The 21,187-nt window shown below is 40.2% G+C and overlaps 1 protein-coding gene across 1 annotated transcript in view; it reads left to right on the forward strand.

Moving 5' to 3' along the window:
• SIM2 (SIM bHLH transcription factor 2) overlaps positions 1-21,187 on the forward strand; it is a 59,022-nt gene extending 37,835 nt beyond the window's left edge. The window contains exons 7-11 of the mRNA XM_086632063.1: positions 3,244-3,350; positions 9,626-9,773; positions 11,293-11,461; positions 12,636-13,044; positions 20,460-21,187. Coding sequence (XP_086488189.1) covers positions 3,244-3,350; positions 9,626-9,773; positions 11,293-11,461; positions 12,636-13,044; positions 20,460-21,187 — 1,561 coding nt within the window. The remainder of the gene's footprint in view (positions 1-3,243; positions 3,351-9,625; positions 9,774-11,292; positions 11,462-12,635; positions 13,045-20,459) is intronic.

Here is a 21,187-nt window from a genome sequence, read left to right on the forward strand (position 1 = left end):
CTTTAACAAAACTTGGGAAAATGGCTGTTGCTTAGGAAAGAGAACCCTGCTTCCACATTCAGATGATATTGCTCACATAGCAGCTAAGAAGAGATGAGCACAAAACCAGAACTGAAGGAGTTATGAAGTGATTCATTCCTTTCTTTTTGAAATATGGTATCTTTCAGAATACAATGATACTTTGTACAGTGCAGTTCAAGATACCTTGAGGGGAAAAGCCCAGTTCCCAGATGATATAACAGATTTGGCTATTGACAACATGATCATTCTTCAAAAATCCCTGCATGTGGAGCAATATGTCACATACTCTCTCACTTCCTTGGCATGCTGGATTTGCAAGCAGCAGAAATTATATTCTGTGTAACAGTGAAAAAGAGTCTGTATCCAAGACAGTGGGGAAGTTTTGCATGGCAAGTCAACCATGCAAGAACATGCTTTTTCTCCATGCTAAATCAATGAGATAGTGGGCCATCAGTTGCTAAAATACAAAGAACTAGTTGTTTCTGGAATCCTTCCTTTTTTCTTTCTTTTCTTTTTTTTTTTTTATACTTAATGTAACAGCTATAAAGAAGCACAAGGAGTTCAACAACATGTCTTTGCACGTGAAAAAAAGGAAATGATGTGCCTAAGAGGAACTGCCTGGAGACATAAGTGTTTTCAGAAAAGACAGTATAACCAGAGGTGTTGACAGGAGCACAGATAGAACCAGTACCATTGCATAGCTGTGTTTACCAAAGAGCAGACAGGTATCGTCCACACACAGGACAATTAGGAGTATTAAGCATTACCAAAGCCCTTTGCTCTTCCAGCTGAGCAAACCAAATTATGTTTGCTCAGAGCAGGGATATAGTAAGAAAAAGATAAAACTGTTTTCACACTTGCTTCTGTTATCCATACAAGGAAAAGTGTTGCTTTGTCTTTAGAGGTAACAGTCACAGCAGACAGGCCAGTATGAAAGCCCTAGGAAGGAGCAATTAAATAAGCTTTTCTAGACGCGTAATACAATGTAAAACATGCAAGAGTTCATTTATCAAGGTCACTGGAGAAAGGAGACAATCACTTCCCTCCAAAGTGATCAGCTGCTTCTGATTTTCGTGGTGCAGCTTACTCATTCATTGCTATATGCTTTACAAAGACTTTAAAGAACTCTTGAGGGCAGAACTGATCATTGGGGAAACCTCTGTTTCCTTCTGTGTGCCCTGCCACACACAAAGCACAATCTTTAGAGTCCAGGCTCCCTACAGTGGCTTATCGGGGTGTTGGTTTTGTGTTAAGGAAGTCAAGCAGCTGAGTTTATTTCCAGATTCAAACTTTTTAAAAGTTTGAGTGTCCTCGTAACTGTTAATGGTGGATTTTTTGGCTCATAGGAAGACCAGCTTCAAAGTGAGGCTGCACCTCCAAAAAGATTAACACCTGGTTTAGGTCTGTGGCCTTTTGTTTGTTTTTGGATTAGCTGTTTCTATACTCATCAATTAAGTGAGCAGAATGAAACCATCACCTTTGTTTTCATTGCACTGACATCACAAGAAGCACTGAAACCTGAACAGGATCTTACACCCGTAATTCACCATGCTGATAGGCTTCAGTGAGAATTTGGGCCCCTAGAATTGTAAGCTGGGATGGACAGAGCACACTGGAGAGGAGAAACACAAGTATATATTCACATATCCTCCTGCAGAAAGAGACCACGTGCTCAATTCACGTTGGCAGGCCCTGACTGAGGCAAAGACATGCAAGAGTTTCCCAGATGAAGGCATAGCTAAGGGAGATATGGATATATTTTACTGTATTTATAATAAATCAGATTGTGAAGGCATTTTTTTGGTCTTGTCTTTCTGCTTTTCTTCAGAAGAATTCCACCTCTCAACACTTTCTCAAGTAGAATGTAAAGTCCTCAGTCTCTGTGGGGTCCATGTGATTGCTTAGTGTTAGGGTAAGAGTAAAGAAGATGCATATCAGTTACAAAAGAAAAAAAAAAGAAATTAAAATTTATATAATCTGCAACCCCCAGTAACCCATGTTTCTTGAGACCCTTGTATTCATTTCTGAATGTATCCTCATTAGTGCTTCTTCAGATCAGAAGCATCCTTTTGAAGCAAATGTCCTCACCGTCCCCACTCATTGCACTGCAGTTCATGTCATGAAGAACTTAGACATGTGAACTAGATTCCTTCTAGATGAATCTAAACTAGAAGACAACCTTCAAGAGCATGTCTAAGGCACTTCAGCTATTATAAAGCTCTCAGTCCACAGCCCTAGACTAGAGCTAGTCCCAAGTAAAAATCCTGAAATTAAAATATGCAGATGCATCTGCTGCTGCAGAAGTAGATCCTCAGCAGAAAACATTTTACTCTACAGAACTCCTGCTAATGGACTGTGTTGTTCGTTAATGTAGACATGCCTTTGCATGGTATCTTTGTTCTGCCTTTTTAAGTGAAGAAAGACCAGGACAGCATAAAACACCCTCAGCAATACTAAGTAAACAAGCCACATTATGGCAGAGTTGCACAATGTACTTTAAGGATTTTTGTTCTCAAGCACGGTGCTAAATAAACAAAAGCCCGTTTTGAACCGTAAAGTTTGACTCTTCAAGTCCGACCCATTGTAAGTCTCACATCTTTTTTCACGTTCTTTAACATCTGCAGAGATGCTGCTGTTTCAAATTCGTTCTATTATTCTGCTTCTCATCATGTGAGGATGTTTTTCTGAAGTCTGGCTTCAGCCTTCATTTTCTTAGCTTGTATTCTTCATAGCTCCTAGTCTTTCCAATTCTCAGTTGGAATAAGCTCCTGTTTCCTTCTTCTGTTAGGTGTTAGCCTGAATTCATTTATAGACCATGATCACAGCTTCTATGGACTGACATACATGCTACACTTGTATGTTTGCAAAAGCAAATGAAAATGTGTCAGCAGTCCACAAGAGTAGTTTTATTGTTTCATGAATGGCTCCTCAACTGAATCTTTGTGCAAAGGATCACGTATGGCAGTGGTGAAAGCCCAAAGTGAAAATAAGTAAAAGAACTCTTTTTGCTGCCTGTGTGTAAGGCTGGCCATGGAATAGCTGCATCTTGCTTTGGCTGGATTGAGAAGGTTTTTTTCTTGTAAAGATGAGGATTCTGTTTCCAAAACTAACATTTTGTCCTGCAGTTTTTAGGCACCTGATTTGTTAGTGCAATCATCTGTTAGGTTAACGAAACAGAATATTCCTAGAGATTTTGCTTATTAAGGAATCTTCCTTTTCCAGGGTGACTGAATTAACTGGATATGAGCCCCAAGATCTGATAGAAAAAACCCTATACCACCATGTTCATGGCTGTGATGTGTTCCATTTACGATATGCTCATCATCTGTGTAAGTAAAAAGAATACTAGACTGAAACTTATTAAGCACAGTGAGAAGTTTTGCAGACAACAGGAGCTATGCTGGAAAGTAGAGAGAGAGCTTTCCAAAACTTGACTGGAGCTAGATTTCCAAAAGTGCTTGGCTATCACTTAAGGAAACCATTAGTTCTGCAAACAAGCTAGTGTCGTGGTTTAACCCAGCTGGCAAATAAACACCATGCAGCTGCTCGCTCACCATCCCCCACCCTAGGGGATGGTGAAGAGAATCAAAGAGGAAAAGGGAAGGAGACTCATAGGTTGAGATAAGAACAATTTAATAATAATAATAAAAAAAATAAATAAAAAGTAATACTGATAAAATAATAATAATAATGAAAAAGACTATATATAATGATAATAATATATACAAAGAAGTGATGCACAGTGTAATTGCTCACCACTCGCTGACCAACGTCCGTCCTGTCCCGGCTAGCGATCCCGAAAGAGAGAAGTCCTGAAACAGCAATCCTGGAAGAGCAAGAGAAAAGAAATCCGAAGAGAGAGACCTAAACTTCCCAGCCAACTCTCATCTATATACTGGGCATGACGTTGCGTGATATGGAATATTCCATTGGCCAATTTGGGACTCAATCCTAAATCTAAGCTAAAATCATAAGCTAAGATTTGTTGGTCCTTTGTTCCAGCCATGCTCCCCACAGCCTGCTGTACACCTGCACACTGGTAAAAACATGGGAAACTGAAAAGTCCTTGATGTTTCAGCAATAACTATAAACATCAGTATGTTATCAATATTCTTCTCATAGTGAATCCCAGACTAAAACCAAAACACGGAGCTCTTCTAGCTCCTAAAAAGGAAAACTAACCCTGTCCCAGCTGAAACCAAGACAGCTAGATACTCAATATGCTGTACTTCTGAAAAAAATGTATCTGGCCACAGAGCCCATCCTTAAAGGGTGTAGGCTCTTTTGAAAATTTAGACTTGATTCTGCATGGTGAACTCTCGAAGGAAAAAAATATCAAAAGAGCAAGTGACTGAGTGAGAGGGGAAAATCTGAACTTTACTAGCCTCTATTGTTTAAAGAAAAATTAGGCAACAGCTTCCCATTCCTCTGAAATATGTTAGCAATAATCATCCCATGTTTGAAGTGAATGCAAACCCAAAAAATCCTTAGATGAATGTTCATTAATAGCATGTGGATGAGGTTTGGAGAACGGAGTATCAGGAAAAAAAATTACACATTTAATATTTTCCCATCTGCCAACAGAGACACTAATCATATCTTCAAACATCTGGATTTGGGAAGTAGTTCATTCAGTAGCACATTAATTTGAGAAGCAAATTGAGGGAAGAGCTGAACTTTGGATTTGGCTCAGTCTGCTGCAGCCCATACGATTCAAAGATGACATCCAAAAACCAATGTCAGTGAGTTTTTTTCCTGATTGCTCCTGTAGCATGAAAACAGCCAGAATCAAATCCTTCTCTTTGGTTTCCTGAAGGAGAAAGTCGTCAGTCCTTCACTGTAATATGTGTTACTCATGAGGATCTGGAATATAAAGGAAGGTGTAACTGAATTTGGCAAATCAGTGCCAAAATTCAAAGTGCAGTATTCTGTTGATGGCAGTGTGTCTTACACCTGGGAAAGCAGAAGCTGATCTTTACAGCAAGTTCATATTTACCAAAACACCATTGAATACTATGGGTCATTGCAAACTGAAAACTAGAATGACCAGGGTAATGTCCTGATGGGGACATTCTCTTTGTACTGTTAACATCTTCATCTGGATGTGACTGTTGACCTGTACAAAACATTACTCATTATTTTCACAAGACTATTTGAAATATCTGTGTCAACCAGTATAGAGATGATTCCATTAAAGCCACAATCATCTCTGGAAAACAGTTTTCCATTTTAGAGCAGAGTGATGGATAATTCTGTGTGCACGGTAGAAGACTTGTACTTTGGCTGCCAGTTAGATCCATGTGTGACTGGAGTTTTAAATAAAAGCACACATCGTGTTTACTGAATTACCATTCCCCTCACCTCCTCCTGCAAGAAAAAAAAAAAAAACCTTAACCAAACAGGATAACTAAAAGCAGTTCTCTAGATGCTGTATCTGAATTACAAAGATAAATGATTGTAGAGTTTAAAAACAGAAGAAAAATGTGAGACGCATAGATACGTACGAAAGTTTCAAAGAAAATAAATGCCAAGAAGCAAAAAATAACGGTGAATGCTCGGGCAACAGTGGGAACACTGCAGAATCACAGTCAGAATACCAAGTAATAGGAATTATTAAAACAGATGTAAAGTGTACAGACTTCCTCTGGAGAGCACTGTTATAACTCCCCCACCATCCATCAGTAAATGTCTTATGAAAATGAACAGTAAAAGGTTGGCAAGTCTGACGTACCATTCTATAAAGCAATGTGATGATTAAGTGTCATCTGATGAAGAAATCTGGAGAGAAACATCTTACACCTAATAAGGATATTAAGAAAAAGAAGAAAAAGAAAAAGAAAAGGGCAACTCTAAGGTAGGGTAACCAATTGCTTTTTCAAAGAGGAAAAAAAATCCCAAACTGAAGACCTAAAGCAACTGAACTTTCAGTTAGGCAGCGCAGAGAACAAAACAAAGGAAACTGTGAGGGGAACAAGTTAGAAGGAATATAACAAGAACAACATGAGACCATGAGGAAAATGTAGATGTGAATATTTGCCTGAGGTGTTTCCTGTTTTGAACATTTGATTAGCTTCCAGCTATATGAGAAAGCTTCTGGTGTTTGAACGAGTGTTACTTATTTCTATAGCACCATCAATATACATAGTGTTTGCTCTGCAACTGGGGAAATGTGGCCACACAAATAATGAGTCCCTGCTTAAGGGTCTTGCATTCTAAAAGACAGGATAGAGAAGCTGTTCCAGTACTGACAAAATTTTCCTCTATTCCAATATAGACAAAAAATTTTTCTGGACTCAGAGAAATCACATCATTTGTACCATCTTCTCTCCGTGAGGAGGATTTTGTGCATCTCACATGTTGTAACATCATTGCTGTTCCCACATAAACTTTTACAAGAGTCACATCTCTGTGCCTTGGCAAGGCAAAGCCCCTGCCCCAGCTGATGTCATCACCAAACTCTTCTGCCACTTCCTGGTAGTCAGCCTGTGCATTTATAGAACCTGTCTTATAGCAGAGCACGGTTTAGACTCTGCTCATGGCATTGAGTCTACTTTTGCTCCCCCAGCAATCAAGCTTTCTGGCAGAGCTTCACTAGTTTTTAAGTGAGCAAAAGAACTATAGAGCCTACTAGTGCACCATCCACTGATGACACTGCTCGAGGGCTGGACCGATGACATCCCAGGTTTTGTGTGCCAGGGAAGCTAAAACAATAACTGCTGCAAGCGTGGAATCAAGAATTGCGTTTCTCTTAGTGGTGTCCTTAAGTGCAGGCTAGGAACTCCCAGCCACATGACCATGAGCCTGCTGGAGCCTTCTAAAATAGCCGTCCATGACAGACCAGAGGGACCAGCCCAGCCAGCTCAGTGCCTTTTTCAGTTTGCCTGCTAAACCAGGAGGGAACCACAACAGCGGAACACCCAGTAACAAATGGCACATCAAAGAGCCAAGGCTAAAGCCACTGAATCCTCCCGGCTTGATTGCAGCGGAGGCCACCAAGAAGTCTGAGCCTGCACAGATTGTCTTGGTAATGGATTTACCTCACTCCCATTTCTGAGGTTTCCCAATCAGCATCAAACTGGGTAATTTAACACAGAGCCAAATGGAAATCGACCTCATTTACTGTATCGGAAGCGCAGCTACTGTTCCCTAGCCAAGGTCAGACTTTCCGTAGAACGCTAAAAATGCAGGAGACATGGAGTCCTCCTCCATCCCAGGAGAAATATTGGTTTATCCATATAATTAGGAAGGAAAGCTGAACACTGTATTCCTCAGTGGTTTTCACATCTTTTAAAATACTGTCTTAACTGAAGAGCTAAAACAGGGATTTTAAAAAAAAAACAGTGAGAGAGAAGGTCAAAACCAGTCCCAAAGTACATGGAAGAACTTTGTCATAGCTAGCAATCCATTACAACATGAATTTCTATTTCGGAAGACAGTAGCAAGGCATTTTCAATTCAAGGAAAACCTGACCATTAAACTAGCATGAAGACTTATTTTGAAAAGCCTAGACTACATTAAAAAAAAAAATCTGTTAGATGATCTAGGGTAAAACGTAAGAATCGTTTCCTACAACTGGACCATTTGGATTATAAGACATCAAGAAACACAGTGATTCCATGGCATATAGCTGACTATTAACAAATGTTTTTACAACAGATTTATTTGGCATTGTTACACTGAATCTTTGAGTAGCAGCTACAAGACCTTTCCCTTGCAGCTAAAGAGTACACATACCTTTATATTTTGTAGGTGTGTTTACATACTTACACACGTGTTCCTCTGGACTTTCTTATTTATCTGTACATATGCACACCTCCATCCCATAAAGTATTCTATATAGAGATGTAAGCGTGAAAAAGGACATCAGCAAGTATGAGACAAAAAGCTGCTATCTAAGAGAAATTTCAAACTCGAAATAGTAGTGGCTTGCTGTCAGCAAGGATGGATTTTTGAATGTCCTGCAAGATGTTGTTGTTTATCTTGTTGTTTTCTGAACAAATGGATACTGTATCCTGCAACGGAAGGAGAACTGAGACTTTCAGAAAGACCTGTCTATAGTCATTTTGTAAGAGCCTGATTTTCTTAAGGAGATTAACTGTATTTGAAGAAAAGTTTAAATATGTTGTGAGGTGTGCAGATAGACAGGATAATAAGCAGTCCAGAGAGATGGCCTATATGCTGCAGGCATAGAAGACCTTTTAGCAAGAACAAGAACTGTTGCTCTTCTATGTCTGTCAGCCTTAGATTGGGCTATTCACATTATTGCAGTCTCTGATTACTATCGAAATTACAAACCTTTTCTCCCCCAAGTAACAACTGAACAAAAGACACCAACCCCAGTGATAACTGATAGCCCTATAGCTAATTACCAAACAGTAAACAAGCCCCCAAAAGTTATGCACTATTTAGTTCCCAGTTTAACATTGGATGCCCTCCCTGCCAGAAAAACCTTCTATGAATACTAATTATAAGACCATATATTTGCATTTCAACTGGTCATCTGCTCTACTAGAGTTGGCTGAAAGAGAAAGCTATTGTTTGATTTCCTTATTATGTATCTGCTTCTGCACCAAGCATGTACAATGAGAGAACAAAATTACAGTGAGCTTTGCTACTAAGTTCAGTCTAGTACAAGCCCTACATTTTTAAGCAGTAATTCCATTTCTTAATCATGTGTTATATAATCATGTATTACATAAAGGAATTGCTGCTATCGAACACTTTTTTTGGACATAATTTGTGTAGCAAGCTCAGTCCCTTATTTCCTGATTTAAAATAAATAACTGATTGTATAGAAGAGTAAGATGGAGCTTCCTAGAGGAATGCTCAAGGTCACACAGGAGAAGAACCACCATCGAAGGCTTGGCATTATCTTTTAGTGAATTAGATAAATGCCTGGCACTAAACCAGAAATATTTGTGGCTAGATCAAATATTTAGAGATGCTGCACAATTCCAATCAGAGCAAAGCCTTATGCCAAAACTTCTTTGTTCACAGAGAATCCAAACTGATGTATAGAGGATTACGTTTCTAGTGAAATCTATCGGAGAACTGATTCACCTCTCTGGCCTTGTCTTTATTTGTATGCTTAAGAACCAAATAGCATTTTAATTTTCTCCTTTTAAATCAACCTTCAAAATGTAAAGCTTACAGAAGAAAAAGCATTGTAGCATAAAATATACAATAATCTATCAAGCTATGAATGACAAAAGGGCTTCCAAATATACTGGATAAAATTCAAGCTAGTTGTGTCTGCTTCAAAACACTTTTGCTGCCTTGATCTTTTCTTTTTCAGTTAGAAGATTAGAAACAGAAAGTGTTTTTGTGGAATGTAAAACATAGGAGAGCAGGGTGAACTGGAAAAGAAGGAAAACAAACCTTAATAGTTTGCAACATACTGTTTGTCAACAATAATGAGACCTTGTGATTACCTAAAGGGATAGAATAGGTACCTTTGCAGGGGAGCTATTTAAATTTTGGTGGGAGAAGGAGGTTCAAGGGAGGGAGAGGAGGGAGAAAAGTCCTTACTTTGCAAATACATCTTTCCAGGAAGTGGTCACAAATCCAAGCAATGTAAATTTTTTTTTTTGTATTGTATTCACAGTGTTGGTGAAAGGCCAGGTCACAACCAAGTACTATCGACTACTATCCAAGCACGGAGGCTGGGTTTGGGTACAGAGCTACGCTACTATTGTGCATAACAGCCGTTCATCACGGCCTCACTGCATAGTGAGTGTCAATTATGTCCTTACGTAAGTCAAAATACTTTGTACCATTACGTGTTACCAGTAATTGATTCATTACAAATTAAATCCTTTAAGTTTGCTTTACTTGTGTCTTCCAGTATCATTTTGTGCTTGCATGTTACAGCCACTTCTTTTTCCTCATATCTTCCTTTTAGTTAGGTTGAGCTAAAAAGAGCAAGTATTCCTGCTGATTATCTCATAATGTGTGTAATACCGCTTGTAGCCATTTGCATTGGACCTCCACTGAAGTTCTGTTTGCTTGGGCTGTCCAGACACAGTGAAAGCTACTGCTACACAGAGGTCACAGTATTGCTTTGGAAGACAGAGACGTGGTAGGAAGCATTAACCCTTTCAGGGATAGGTGAATCACTGAGGATTCCCTCACTTGCCTTGCATTGCACAGATACTCAGGGCAAAAGTAAAACCACGTCTTTACATGATTTGTGATGTAGGACCATGTGTGTTTGCATACTGCAATGTCTCTGATACCTGACTTTAGGGAGTTAAAGTGTATGAGCTAAGAAACCATAAGGTGTTTCCTTAAACCACTTGAAATAGGTACTCAGCCCTAGACACACTGGCTAACGTTGCCCTCATTCCTGTACAGATGTGAGAGCCAGCAGCATGAGGGAAAGATTCAGCCCTGCAACCTGCTTGAGTCCCATGAGTCGGGCCAAGTGATTTGAGTAAAAAGGAGGAAACTGTGCCAGGGATATAACAGCATGTTCTTGAGTTGAATTTACTTCCAGGTTACTCGCCATCAAAAAGTGATGGAAATGAGTTCTAGATAGGAATTGAGAGAGAGTAGATTTTTTTTCTAGTTACCCTTTGAAAAACATGCTCCTTGATTACTACTAACAAAACCAGGGGAGATTATTTAATAATCAGAACTGTATCAATTAATGTTTCAAAATATGATCCACAGTCTGTTCTTGATTTACTTTTTGGCCTCTTTTGTACAAAACTGTGCCCGTTCTGTGGGGCAGATAGAATTGAACAGAACAGAGCAGAAATGAAAGGCTAGAGACTGTCAGAAAAACAACATTGCAGCTCCTGTGATCTAGTTACAAGCACACTGCGCTGACAGGAGAGGAACATTGCTCCTTTTCCTTTCCTTGGGGCTAATTGTGAGAGCCAGGGCAGAGACCAATTCCTGACTGAGGAGGAGACAGATTAATTGATCTGTGTCTTTCTGTCAGCTGACATGGCTGTGATTCCAAAGTGCAGGGTGCCACAGATAACTGAGAAGAAGTTGCCACAGCTTAGGTTCAGGGAGCGGGGACATTTAGAACAAAGATGTTAACGCGGCTCCCAGTGGAACGTTTGTGATAGACTTGCACGGGGATGGGGTCAGACCATAAAATTCACTGCCTGCTGACATCTCCAGCCTTGCACTGCAGACTCAGTGAAAATCTTGCAAGAATGAAAATGAAAGCATTGTGAAAGCTAACGTGTTTTCAAAGGAGCTATTTTGGATTTATGCGGTGTGCTTGAGTATGTAATTTATTGGACTGTTCTTTTGCAGAGATATTGAGTATAAAGAACTTCAGTTGTCACTGGACCAGGTCACCGTTTCTAAGTCACAGTTTTCATGCAGAAACTCAGTATCTACCTCACAGGAAACAAGGAAAATAATAAAATCCAAAAGTAATAAAATGAAGGCAAAACTCAGAACAACACCTTACCCACAACAGGTAACTTTTTCAGCAATATTTACTTACCAATTGTTGTGGTAGAGGGCTTGGGACAGGATAGAGGTCATCCAGAACCGAACTTACTGAAAAAATGACTGTAGTGTGCCCTGCTGCAGGAGCTTCCCTGTAGGCCAGAATACAATTAGAATACAATGTGCGCTGGCAGGCCAGAAAGCCAACCGTATCCTTGGCTGCATCAAAAGGAGTGTGGCCAGCAGGTCGAGGGAAGAAGAATCTGCCCCTCTACTCTGCTCTCGTGAGACCCCACCTGGAATACTGTGTTCAGCTCTGGAGTCCTCAACACAACAAGGACATGAAGCTGCTGGAGCGGGTCCAGAGGAGGGCCACGAAGATGATCTGAGGGTTGAAACACCTCTGCTATGAAGACAGGCTGAGAGAGTTGGGGCTGTTCAGCCTGGAGAAGAGAAGGCTCTGGGGTGATCTTATTGCAGCCTTCCAGTACTTAAAGGGGGCCTACAGGAAAGCTGGGGAAGGACTTTTTACAAGGGCATGTAGTGATAGAACAAGGGGCAATGGCTTTAAATTGAAAGAGGGCAGATTTAGATTGGATCTAAGGAAGAAATTTTTTACATTGAGGGTGGTGAGGCAGTGGAACAGGTTGCCCAGAGAAGTTGTGGATGCCCCATTCCTGGAAGTATTCAAGGCCAGGTTGGTTGAGGCTTTGGGCAACCTGGTGTAGTGGAGGGTGTCCCTGCCCATGGCAGGGGGGTTGGATCTAGATGATCTTTGAGGTTCCTTCCAACCCTAACCATTCTATGATTCTACGATTCTATGCATTATTACATTCATGATCTGCTACTTCATTTATCAGTGACTTCCAGTACTTTGCAACAAACTTCTGCCCTCTGGTATTCACAAGTGCCTACACTCACCAGCTAAAATTCAACTGGCAAAATTATCAAATAAACCCTTAACATTAGGATGACAAAATAGTTTTTTGTTCCCATGTTAAGTGAAGGTAAAGTTAATGTGAAGACAAGGAACTTTACATGCACTGGTAAGCCAGTCCCTTCAGCCAGTGAGATCACAGTTCAAGGAGGCCCAGTTTCGGGTGCCTGTATGATATGTTATGCGGTTTCATATAAAAGTTAGTCGTTTAACTCTCTTACTCTCCTTTTTTTTCTTTTTCTTTTTTTTTTTTTCTTTCCCCCAGCAATACAGCTCATTCCAAACAGACAAACTGGAATGCAGCCAGGTGGGAAACTGGCGATCCAGCCCTGCAGTGAACGCTGCCACCATTCAAGAACAAAACTTCCATTCAGAAAACAGTGAACTTTTATATGCCCCGTCATATAGCTTGCCTTTCTCTTACCATTATGGACACTTCCCTGTAGATTCTCATGTCTTCAGTAGCAAAAAGCAAATGCTGCCTTCAAAATTTGGGCAGTCTCAAGGAGCGCCTTGTGAAGTGGCTCGATTTTTCTTGAGTACGCTGCAGACAAATGGAGAATGCCAGTGGCATTATGCCAACTCCTTGGTACCCAACAGCCAGTCACCATCCAAAAATCTTCCTGATCAGCCAGTGAACATCATCCGACATAATCTTGCACAGAGTTATGAAGGTGAGTGTCACTTTAAAAAAAGAAAAAAAGAAAAGCAAAACTGGGGGGTGTCTGGGAAAGATTTGTAATAGTAGTTTGAAAACAGGGATTACACAATGTTTAGGAAACACAGAAAATCAGAAACAGCGAAGTGTAATAACAACTATGTTTGTTGCATTTACATATTCATCCCTCTTCCTATTACCATAAACACTTGATTAGGAATATTACCAAAGCATCAGTTGCAAAAATGTATTCCTCTGAATGGCTTTTAGAACAGGGCAGAGACACCACCTCCTTTAGTACTGGCACAGTTTACCTTTGTGTTTTGCACTATCAGAGTTACTTAGTGAAATTGCTCAGGTAAGTCATTGCTGAAGTCAGAAACAAGCACATGTACTTCAGTTCACATACATAAATTAAAATAAACATGATTGCTTTTCATAAAAATTGAAGATTGTCCTTTCTGAGAATGAAACCATTCTAAATGTCTTTACCTTACAGTCACTACAGTAAATGAATAAATGAAATGCACTTTCTGTTTTATTTAAAAATGTCTTCAGTGCTCCTCCCCGATCAACTGCATTATCTCTCTATACAGATGGTCAGCTCAAACACTTTGAAAGAAGCACTGTAGACATTGACTTCTCTGAGGTGTCAAACTGAAAGAAATAATCTTGCAAAGCTATAAAGTAACAATGTAAACAAGCTCAAGATACACTCTAATCCTTAGATCTCATATACATTACATCTATCTGCATATACCATTTTGATTAGTTTGATTAGTTAATTTTGATCAATTAGTTTGATTTGTGGTTGACAAACAGTTATAAAGTTGGATGGAAACACTCCTTTCTTCTAGCTTCATTAAGAAAGGGACAGAGGAAGCAGTAGTGGAAATTTAAAATTAAAAAATCTAGAAAAGATAGGCTCAAGATTCCTAAGTACCAGAAACAAGCATTTATTCACTTAGGAACACGACACTAGATATCCTAGATCTGAAGGGAATACCTGCAGATGTTAACAGTTGAGCTTGCTACGTCAGACAGAAGACAGGATCAGACACTGAATGTGTCTCCCACAGAGGAGGAAATAACTTCTGCCCAGGGTTTTGTCCTTCACAGGAATGATTTACCTCACCTAGCTGACTGCAGTATTTTATTTTACTATTCTGTGTTTAGGTTGAAAATGATTCTATGATTCTATAAGACTGAAGCTCTTCTTACAGCCTAGTGCAGGTTAAATGTGTTTTTCTGAGGTCATGCTCCTCTTGTGTTGGCTTCCATTTGTTGCTGTTGTGGACTGGGTGTGAAAAGGAGTAGATTTAGACCGAAAATAAGAACTGGTTTTGTCCTTTCTGAAGATGCTATATCTTTGTGGAAAAGAAAAAAAGCTACATCTTTGGAGGATAAGTGAGAGAATTGAAGTAAATCCTGCAGATCCCCAGTAAGTCTGCAAGGAACAAAGCTATTCTAGGTATACAGAAGTCAGCCCAGCTTTTCTTCTTTGCTTCCAGACTAACAGATGCCGTGGGACTGACTGAGAAAGTAGATCCACCCCTTGCTGGTCAGAGGGTGCCATCAGATGCACTGAGAATGGATGTGGAAAGAACAGCCTGTTCAGAGAACAGTCTGTGAAATTGATTGTGGCCGTAATATTTGCCAGAAATGCCAGGTCAGCATAGCAGCAGACAAGCCGTTTACCGTCGGTCAGTTGATATGGACAGATCACTCCTTGTAAATATATTAAGTCAGAAAGATTGCACAGGAATACTGTTAAATATGTTAGGGTAAAAAAATCCCAACAAAAACTGCGAGCAACTGCTGATATTTTTAGATTTCATCATTCATGCATACCTTCATCGTTTCCTCATGAACAGGAAAATGGAGCTGTGAAATCAGCGGTTCTTACTTCTGGTTCTACATCTACTTAAGATTTTGTTGCTCAAGTTGGAATATGTGGGCTCTCTTTTGAGCACAGATGTATTTTATTGGATGTTTAGTTATTGGGCACTTGATGAAAACTGACTTGGTACAATTAATTCTCTGCAAAAGCATTTAATATTGCACTATTTAGGAAGGAAAAAAGAATATGGTCAAACTCAGACCTGGTCAGAGATCATCGCTTGAGTTCACACGCAGTGAACTCAAAGTGAATCCACTGCAAAGAGGATTTATATTTAATTGTGCCAGTTTGTTTCCTCCTGAGGTAGAATGAGCCCCGTTGTACTTTTGCTGGTGGCAGAAGAGAACTCTACATCTTTGAAAGCAACTTTTTGCTTTGAATTGAAAGGAGCATCTGATCTTCCTTACATTGTCAAATGCTGCTTTTTCCAGCGGTTCACTGAAAAACTGACAGCCAGTAAGCTTCAAAGCAGAGAGGATCTGCTTAGCATCATTATCTTCAATCCAAAGGCAATGCCAAATATGACATCTGGTAACCGGGTTGGATGCTAGGGTTATTCCACATCACATCCACAGAGGCATCTGCCAAAAATGCCGTAGGCCAGAGACATTTTTCTCTATGGAAAATAGCTTCTTTTGGAGAGATCAGAGATTTTAAGATGATCATGCCAAGCCATCAAAGCTCTGGAAAAGCACGTAGCAGATAAAACTGCCTGCAAATCAGATGCTGCTGCCTCAGAATCTGGTTTTGAAGCTTCTTCCACTTTTTTCCAGCTGGCCTAGTCATCAGAAAAGAAACTCCCTTTAGAGAAGACAACCATCTTCTTAGTTGGGAATGTGTCCTTTGTATACTGGAAGGGATACATTACTACTGTGGTGACCATAGTATCCACTTCTCATTAAGTTGTGCTGTTGGCCTGTCTGTGCTATCTGTATGAAGCTTAGTGCCACTAATCATGCCAAACCTCAGGAAATGATGAAGAATGCTAAAAAAAATCCGTGAAAAAGCTCTGGTCTATCTTTTTCCCCAAAACCAACTTCCCAGGTTTAGCCTGTGACTACTGGAAGAAATATACAACATCTGCTTTCAAAAGTATATTCCACTAGACGTAAAGAGGTCTTTATTGCTTTTGGAGGGAGAATAACAGAGAACATACTGATGACAACAACAGCCCATGTCTCAGCTGATTTGCAATTAGGGCTCAGACCAGGACACAGCACAGATATTGAGCTAATCTAAAAAATGGCTTTTTCATGGGCATGGACAGTATTAAGACCTGTTGTATCTTTTGCCTTTTCTGTCATGGAGGAATATCAATGTGCCTTTATGACACAGGAGTGCGTGACCTGAGCAGTACAGTGGCTCTGCTCGTTGGTCTTCAGCAAAACTGAGAGCAATTGAGTAATTGCTCCTCTTCTTCATGAGCCGGCAATGTGCACTTGCAGCCCAGAAAGCCAACCGTATCCTCGGCTGCATCAAAAGAAGCGTGGCCAGCAGGTCGAGGGAGGTGATTCTGCCCCTCTACTTTGCTCTTGTGAGACCCCACCTGGAATACTGTGTTCAGCTCTGGAGTCCCCAACACAAGAAGGACATGGAGCTGCTGGAGTGGGTCCAGAGGAGGGCCACGAAGATGATCCAAGGGCTGGAGTACCTCTCCTGTGAAGACAGGCTGAGAGAGTTGGGGCTGTTCAGCCTGGAGAAGAGAAGGCTCTGGGGTGATCTTATTGCAGCCTTCCAGTACTTAAAGGGGGCCTACAAGAAAGCTGGGGAAGGACTTTTTACAAGGGCATGTAGTGATAAGATACTTTAAACTGAAAGAGGGCAGATTTAGATTAGATCTAAGGAAGAAATTCTTCACTCTGAGGATGGTGAGGTACTGGAACAGGTTGCACAGAGAAGTTGTGGATGCCCCATCCCTGGAAGTGTCCAAGGCCAGGTTGTATGAGGCTTTGGGCAACCTGGTGTAGTGGAGGGTTTCCCTGCCCATGGCAGGGGGGTTGGAACTAGATGATCTTTGAGGTCCCTTCCAACTCTAACCATTCTATGATTCTCTGATTCTCTGAAGGCCCTCTTGTACAAAAGGATTAGGAAATGTACTGGAACATCATGGGCTACAAGTCAACATTCAAGTGTTGGCATATTGTCTTTTCAGAGCATGTAGTAACTGTCAGGAGTACACTCTTGTGGGTTTAGTGTAGATCAGAAAGCCCAAGAAAAATTATGCAAGACAAAGCATGCACGAAGAGGGCTTCAGATGTGTCCTAAAAATGGACAAGGTTTTTCGCAGACAGAATGCAAAATTGTGCTGATAAGGACTGCATGCCCTCTGCATGAAGATCAATGCCGAGTTCTAGTCTTTCTTTGCTTTAACCTGGCTCCAAGATGCCTTTCTTTCATTTTTACTGAAATAGACATTTGTGAATGAAATACCTTTTCTGCAAGCATCTTTCTGCATTCAGCACCACCTGATCTTTAACTGCACTATTTAAAGGTGAGGAGGGAATGCTCCTCACTGCAACACCATGTTTGGCAGGGGAAAGATTGCTCTAGTACACTGTAACTATAAACAGACATGATATGTTTAAAAAAAAAGACCAATAACTGCTGAGTAGCCTTCCTGTTCCCACTTGGATGGTTGGATGCTTAAGTCTGAGCAGGTCAGGTGACGGGGCTTTTATCTCCTTGTTTTCCCTCAACTTGCCTGAGCTGCACCCAGTGCGCCAGCAGGAAAGCAGAGCCACTTGGCAAGAATTAGCAGAGACAGGCTGCCTGAAGGATCGAGTTCACTGTTGCAGTTGTTAGCTGCTATGAATGGAGGCAGTGTAAGTAAGTATAAAGGGCCTTCTAGAAAGCTGCTATCGCTCTGGTATGATACACAACCTTAGATGTGCACTGTGTCTACCTCACTTAGCATAGCTGAGTTGCTTTGGCAGAAGAGTGGTCTGGAAAGCTTCCCAAATTAATGCAATGACTTCAACGACTGTAAAGTGTTCGGAATGCATGGGATTCCTGTGCACCTGCTGAGGCAGGTACTCTGGCAACTGCCCACATGCCAGATAGGTGGAAGCGATCCTGAGGTGCTGCCCTTCTGCGGCAGCGCAGAGCAGCTAGTCAGCTTTCTATTAACTTCCGTATGAAAAACTCCCCAGGAGGAGTCTTTCCCAGGGCATCCTTGGGTTTTAATCTGCAAAGGAACACAAAAGCAGGTTTAAGCCTAGCTCCAATAACTGTTCTGAACGTGGGAAGACAAAAACCACTGTGCTCTGTTGCGCTGCAAACACGACTTGCTTAACTGTCTGGTCTAACTCTATGAATGTGCTGACAACTTAAACGGAAGCCTGCAAACAATTAACCAGATGCTTACCTTCTTCTTCAACAAAAGAGATGAAAACCATGTTTGGGAAACAGGATAGAACAAAATGGATAATATCCCGTAAATCTCCCAAGGATGCAAATTACTCCTTGGTACCAAGAAGGCAGCCATCAGCCCAGCGGAATTTGAGATTACAAAAATTAAGATAACACAACAGAGGCCAACCAGTAGCTGTGATGCTTCAGTCTCCTACAAGCGTGGGCTCCAAAAATAGAAAAGGACAATCTTTTGTTCAGAGATTAGAAAAGAGCCATAAGGTAACAACACTCCCTGCTGCAGTGAGAGAACAGACTCATCACTCCTGTGGGTGAGTCAAGCGGGAAAAACACTAAAACCAGTACATTAGATTAGTTAAACCGTATTAGTTATATGTCAGTAGCTCTCAACGTGGATACTCATTTCACAGTAAAAATGCCAAATGTAGAGTTATAGTAGTATAATTACACTGGTAAAATTTCCAAGTTATACTCAAGCATGTTGCAGAATCTCTTTTGATTTGAGATCTAAGAGGGCGGCCATTTATCAACAGCTGATGAGAACTCTGTTTACTTAGGATTGCATATACTTCTCAGTACAAAATATGTACATGGAAATTAAAAAAAGTAACTTGAAAGGTTGTTGTTTCAAGGAGGGTGGTGGGCTGATCAAGAAGAAATTGGATCCAGATTCCTGTTTAAATTCTGGTGTTAATTATGTGGTGCAACTCCCTCTGAAATTAATGAAGCTCTGCATGTAAAAAAAGGTACAATTGAGCTATTTCTGCTTCCTCTGTTATACATGAAGGCTTTGCCAGTCTACTATAGCACAGGGAATATTTTATTATTAGTGGGTACAGTTACGTCAGCAACCACTACAGGGGAACTCCAAAACTTTTAAGATGAATAAAATTTTTAGAAAACCAGAAAATCTCTTTTACAAAAGGCCCAGGGTGCCCAGGGCTTTCAGTGAGCGTAATACAAAATAGAGTTTTGGTTTAATTTGAGAAATTTGGTAAGTGCCTTGTTTAACCTTTAACATAAAACTTTCAAATATGCCTTGGAGGAGTAGTATAACTGTCAAACTGTTCACAGAAGACAGTGCAAAAAAATTAGCACTTGTCTAATTTAGCCATACTCTATAGGAATGAACCAGCAGCTTTTTCTCTTACCATCTGTAGATAGCAGTGTACAAAAAAGGAAAAGCTGTGTAAGCCAAGCATAAAAAGATAAAAGCAATTCAAATTGTTTCAAGAGTTCAGATAGCATGCAGAAACTTAAGAGAAAACTAAGATTATTCAATATATTTTAGAGGAAAAGCCTGAAAAGCAATCATAGGTTCATACTCTCTTGAAAATTTAAGAATCTACCTTCTGATTTTCCATGCATATCCAGTTTAGTATTCACACATTCAAACAAACACTCTCAGTGTATGTTGTAAATTACATTTATATTATACATATAGCTTCCTTATATGATAGTACCTTAAAAGCAGAGATACAGCATTATTCAAGAAGTATTTGTGTTGCTTCTCAATACGTTTTTAATATCTGATATCACTTTTCAAAGAGAAAAAGCAGATCCTGTAATGTGACACAATCTAGATATTACATGTCACTCGTCAGTGTCTAACAATACACGCTCTCTTCTCCTTTCCTTACAAGGGCAAGTGTCCTTGTAAGGACTTCCAAGTGCACTTCCACAGTGACAAGAAGAATAAATTCTGTTTCACTCTGATCATTGAGTCATTGCCATTTAATAAACGCTCTCCATCCTTTGGTAAATCGTTTGATAGGTCTCTGAAAAGAGCTTACTTAAGGCCAAGGTTTTTGATAGCAGCTCACATTTCCAAATATTTCTTTCGTTTAACTTCCCTGATCTAACTATGTTAATAATGACGGTGATTTATAACTATTCAGTCAAATAAATGGGCATTTCACATGGAAAACCTTTCCAGAATTGTTCAACACTGTTGGCCCTTCTGAATGGGTTGGGTTTTTTGACTTTTCAGTACTGTCTTAAAGAGACTTATCCAAAGCCACTGAGGCAAATAGGAATGTCTTTGATGTCTTGGATCTGGCCCAAACCAAATGGGCATTACAATTCAGTCATACAAAGTGTTATAGTCTAACTATTATATGAGCTCGTTGTCAGTAATTAACATGTGTTCTCTTTCCTGCAAGTGCCCATATCAAACAGAAGATACAGCCAAGATGCTCTACCTGACAACTTTACAAGCTGCACTGCATCCATGCCAGGCAGCAGATACAAAGAAGAGATTTATGATTCCGGCATCGTGAAACCCAACAAGATAGAAAACAGGATTCAGCCACCTCACCACCTCATTAAAGAAGAAAACAAGTTAGCTTTTAACAGAAACCTACAAGAGAAAGTGAGCATTAATGAAAGTTCTTTTTCAAATTCAATAGCTAACTCCTTGCTGCCAAAGTCAGAATGTTTCCAGTCTAAAGCTATAGGACAATTAAGCCATCTCCTGCCAATGCCCTCAGTATACGAGCAAACCAGAAGGATTTGTATGAAAGAACCCAAATATGGGCATATTAGTCACCACACTACAAATCTAGATGAACTGGACAGCGATGAGAGAATGACTGTGAAGCTCAATCATGACTCTGAAAGCGAACGTGTGATGGATGTGAGGCCCTCCGGACAAGTTCCATTTGTGCTTCTGAATTATCACCATGTTTTAGCCAAACATGGTACATTTCAAACTTCATCATGTACAGCAACAGGACATGTAGGAGAAAATTATGGATACAATTCCGAGGAAGTAAATACATTTATTTACAAAAACCAAAGCCCCTCGTCAGCTTCTTCTCCAGAAACCCACAAGGAATCTGCACTACCCCATTATATTGGAACTTCTGTAATAATAGCCAATGGAAGGTGA

The sequence above is a fragment of the Tauraco erythrolophus genome, chromosome 1, assembly GCF_009769465.1.
Source record: "Tauraco erythrolophus isolate bTauEry1 chromosome 1, bTauEry1.pri, whole genome shotgun sequence".
In the NCBI taxonomy this organism is placed as follows: Eukaryota; Metazoa; Chordata; class Aves; order Musophagiformes; family Musophagidae; genus Tauraco; species Tauraco erythrolophus.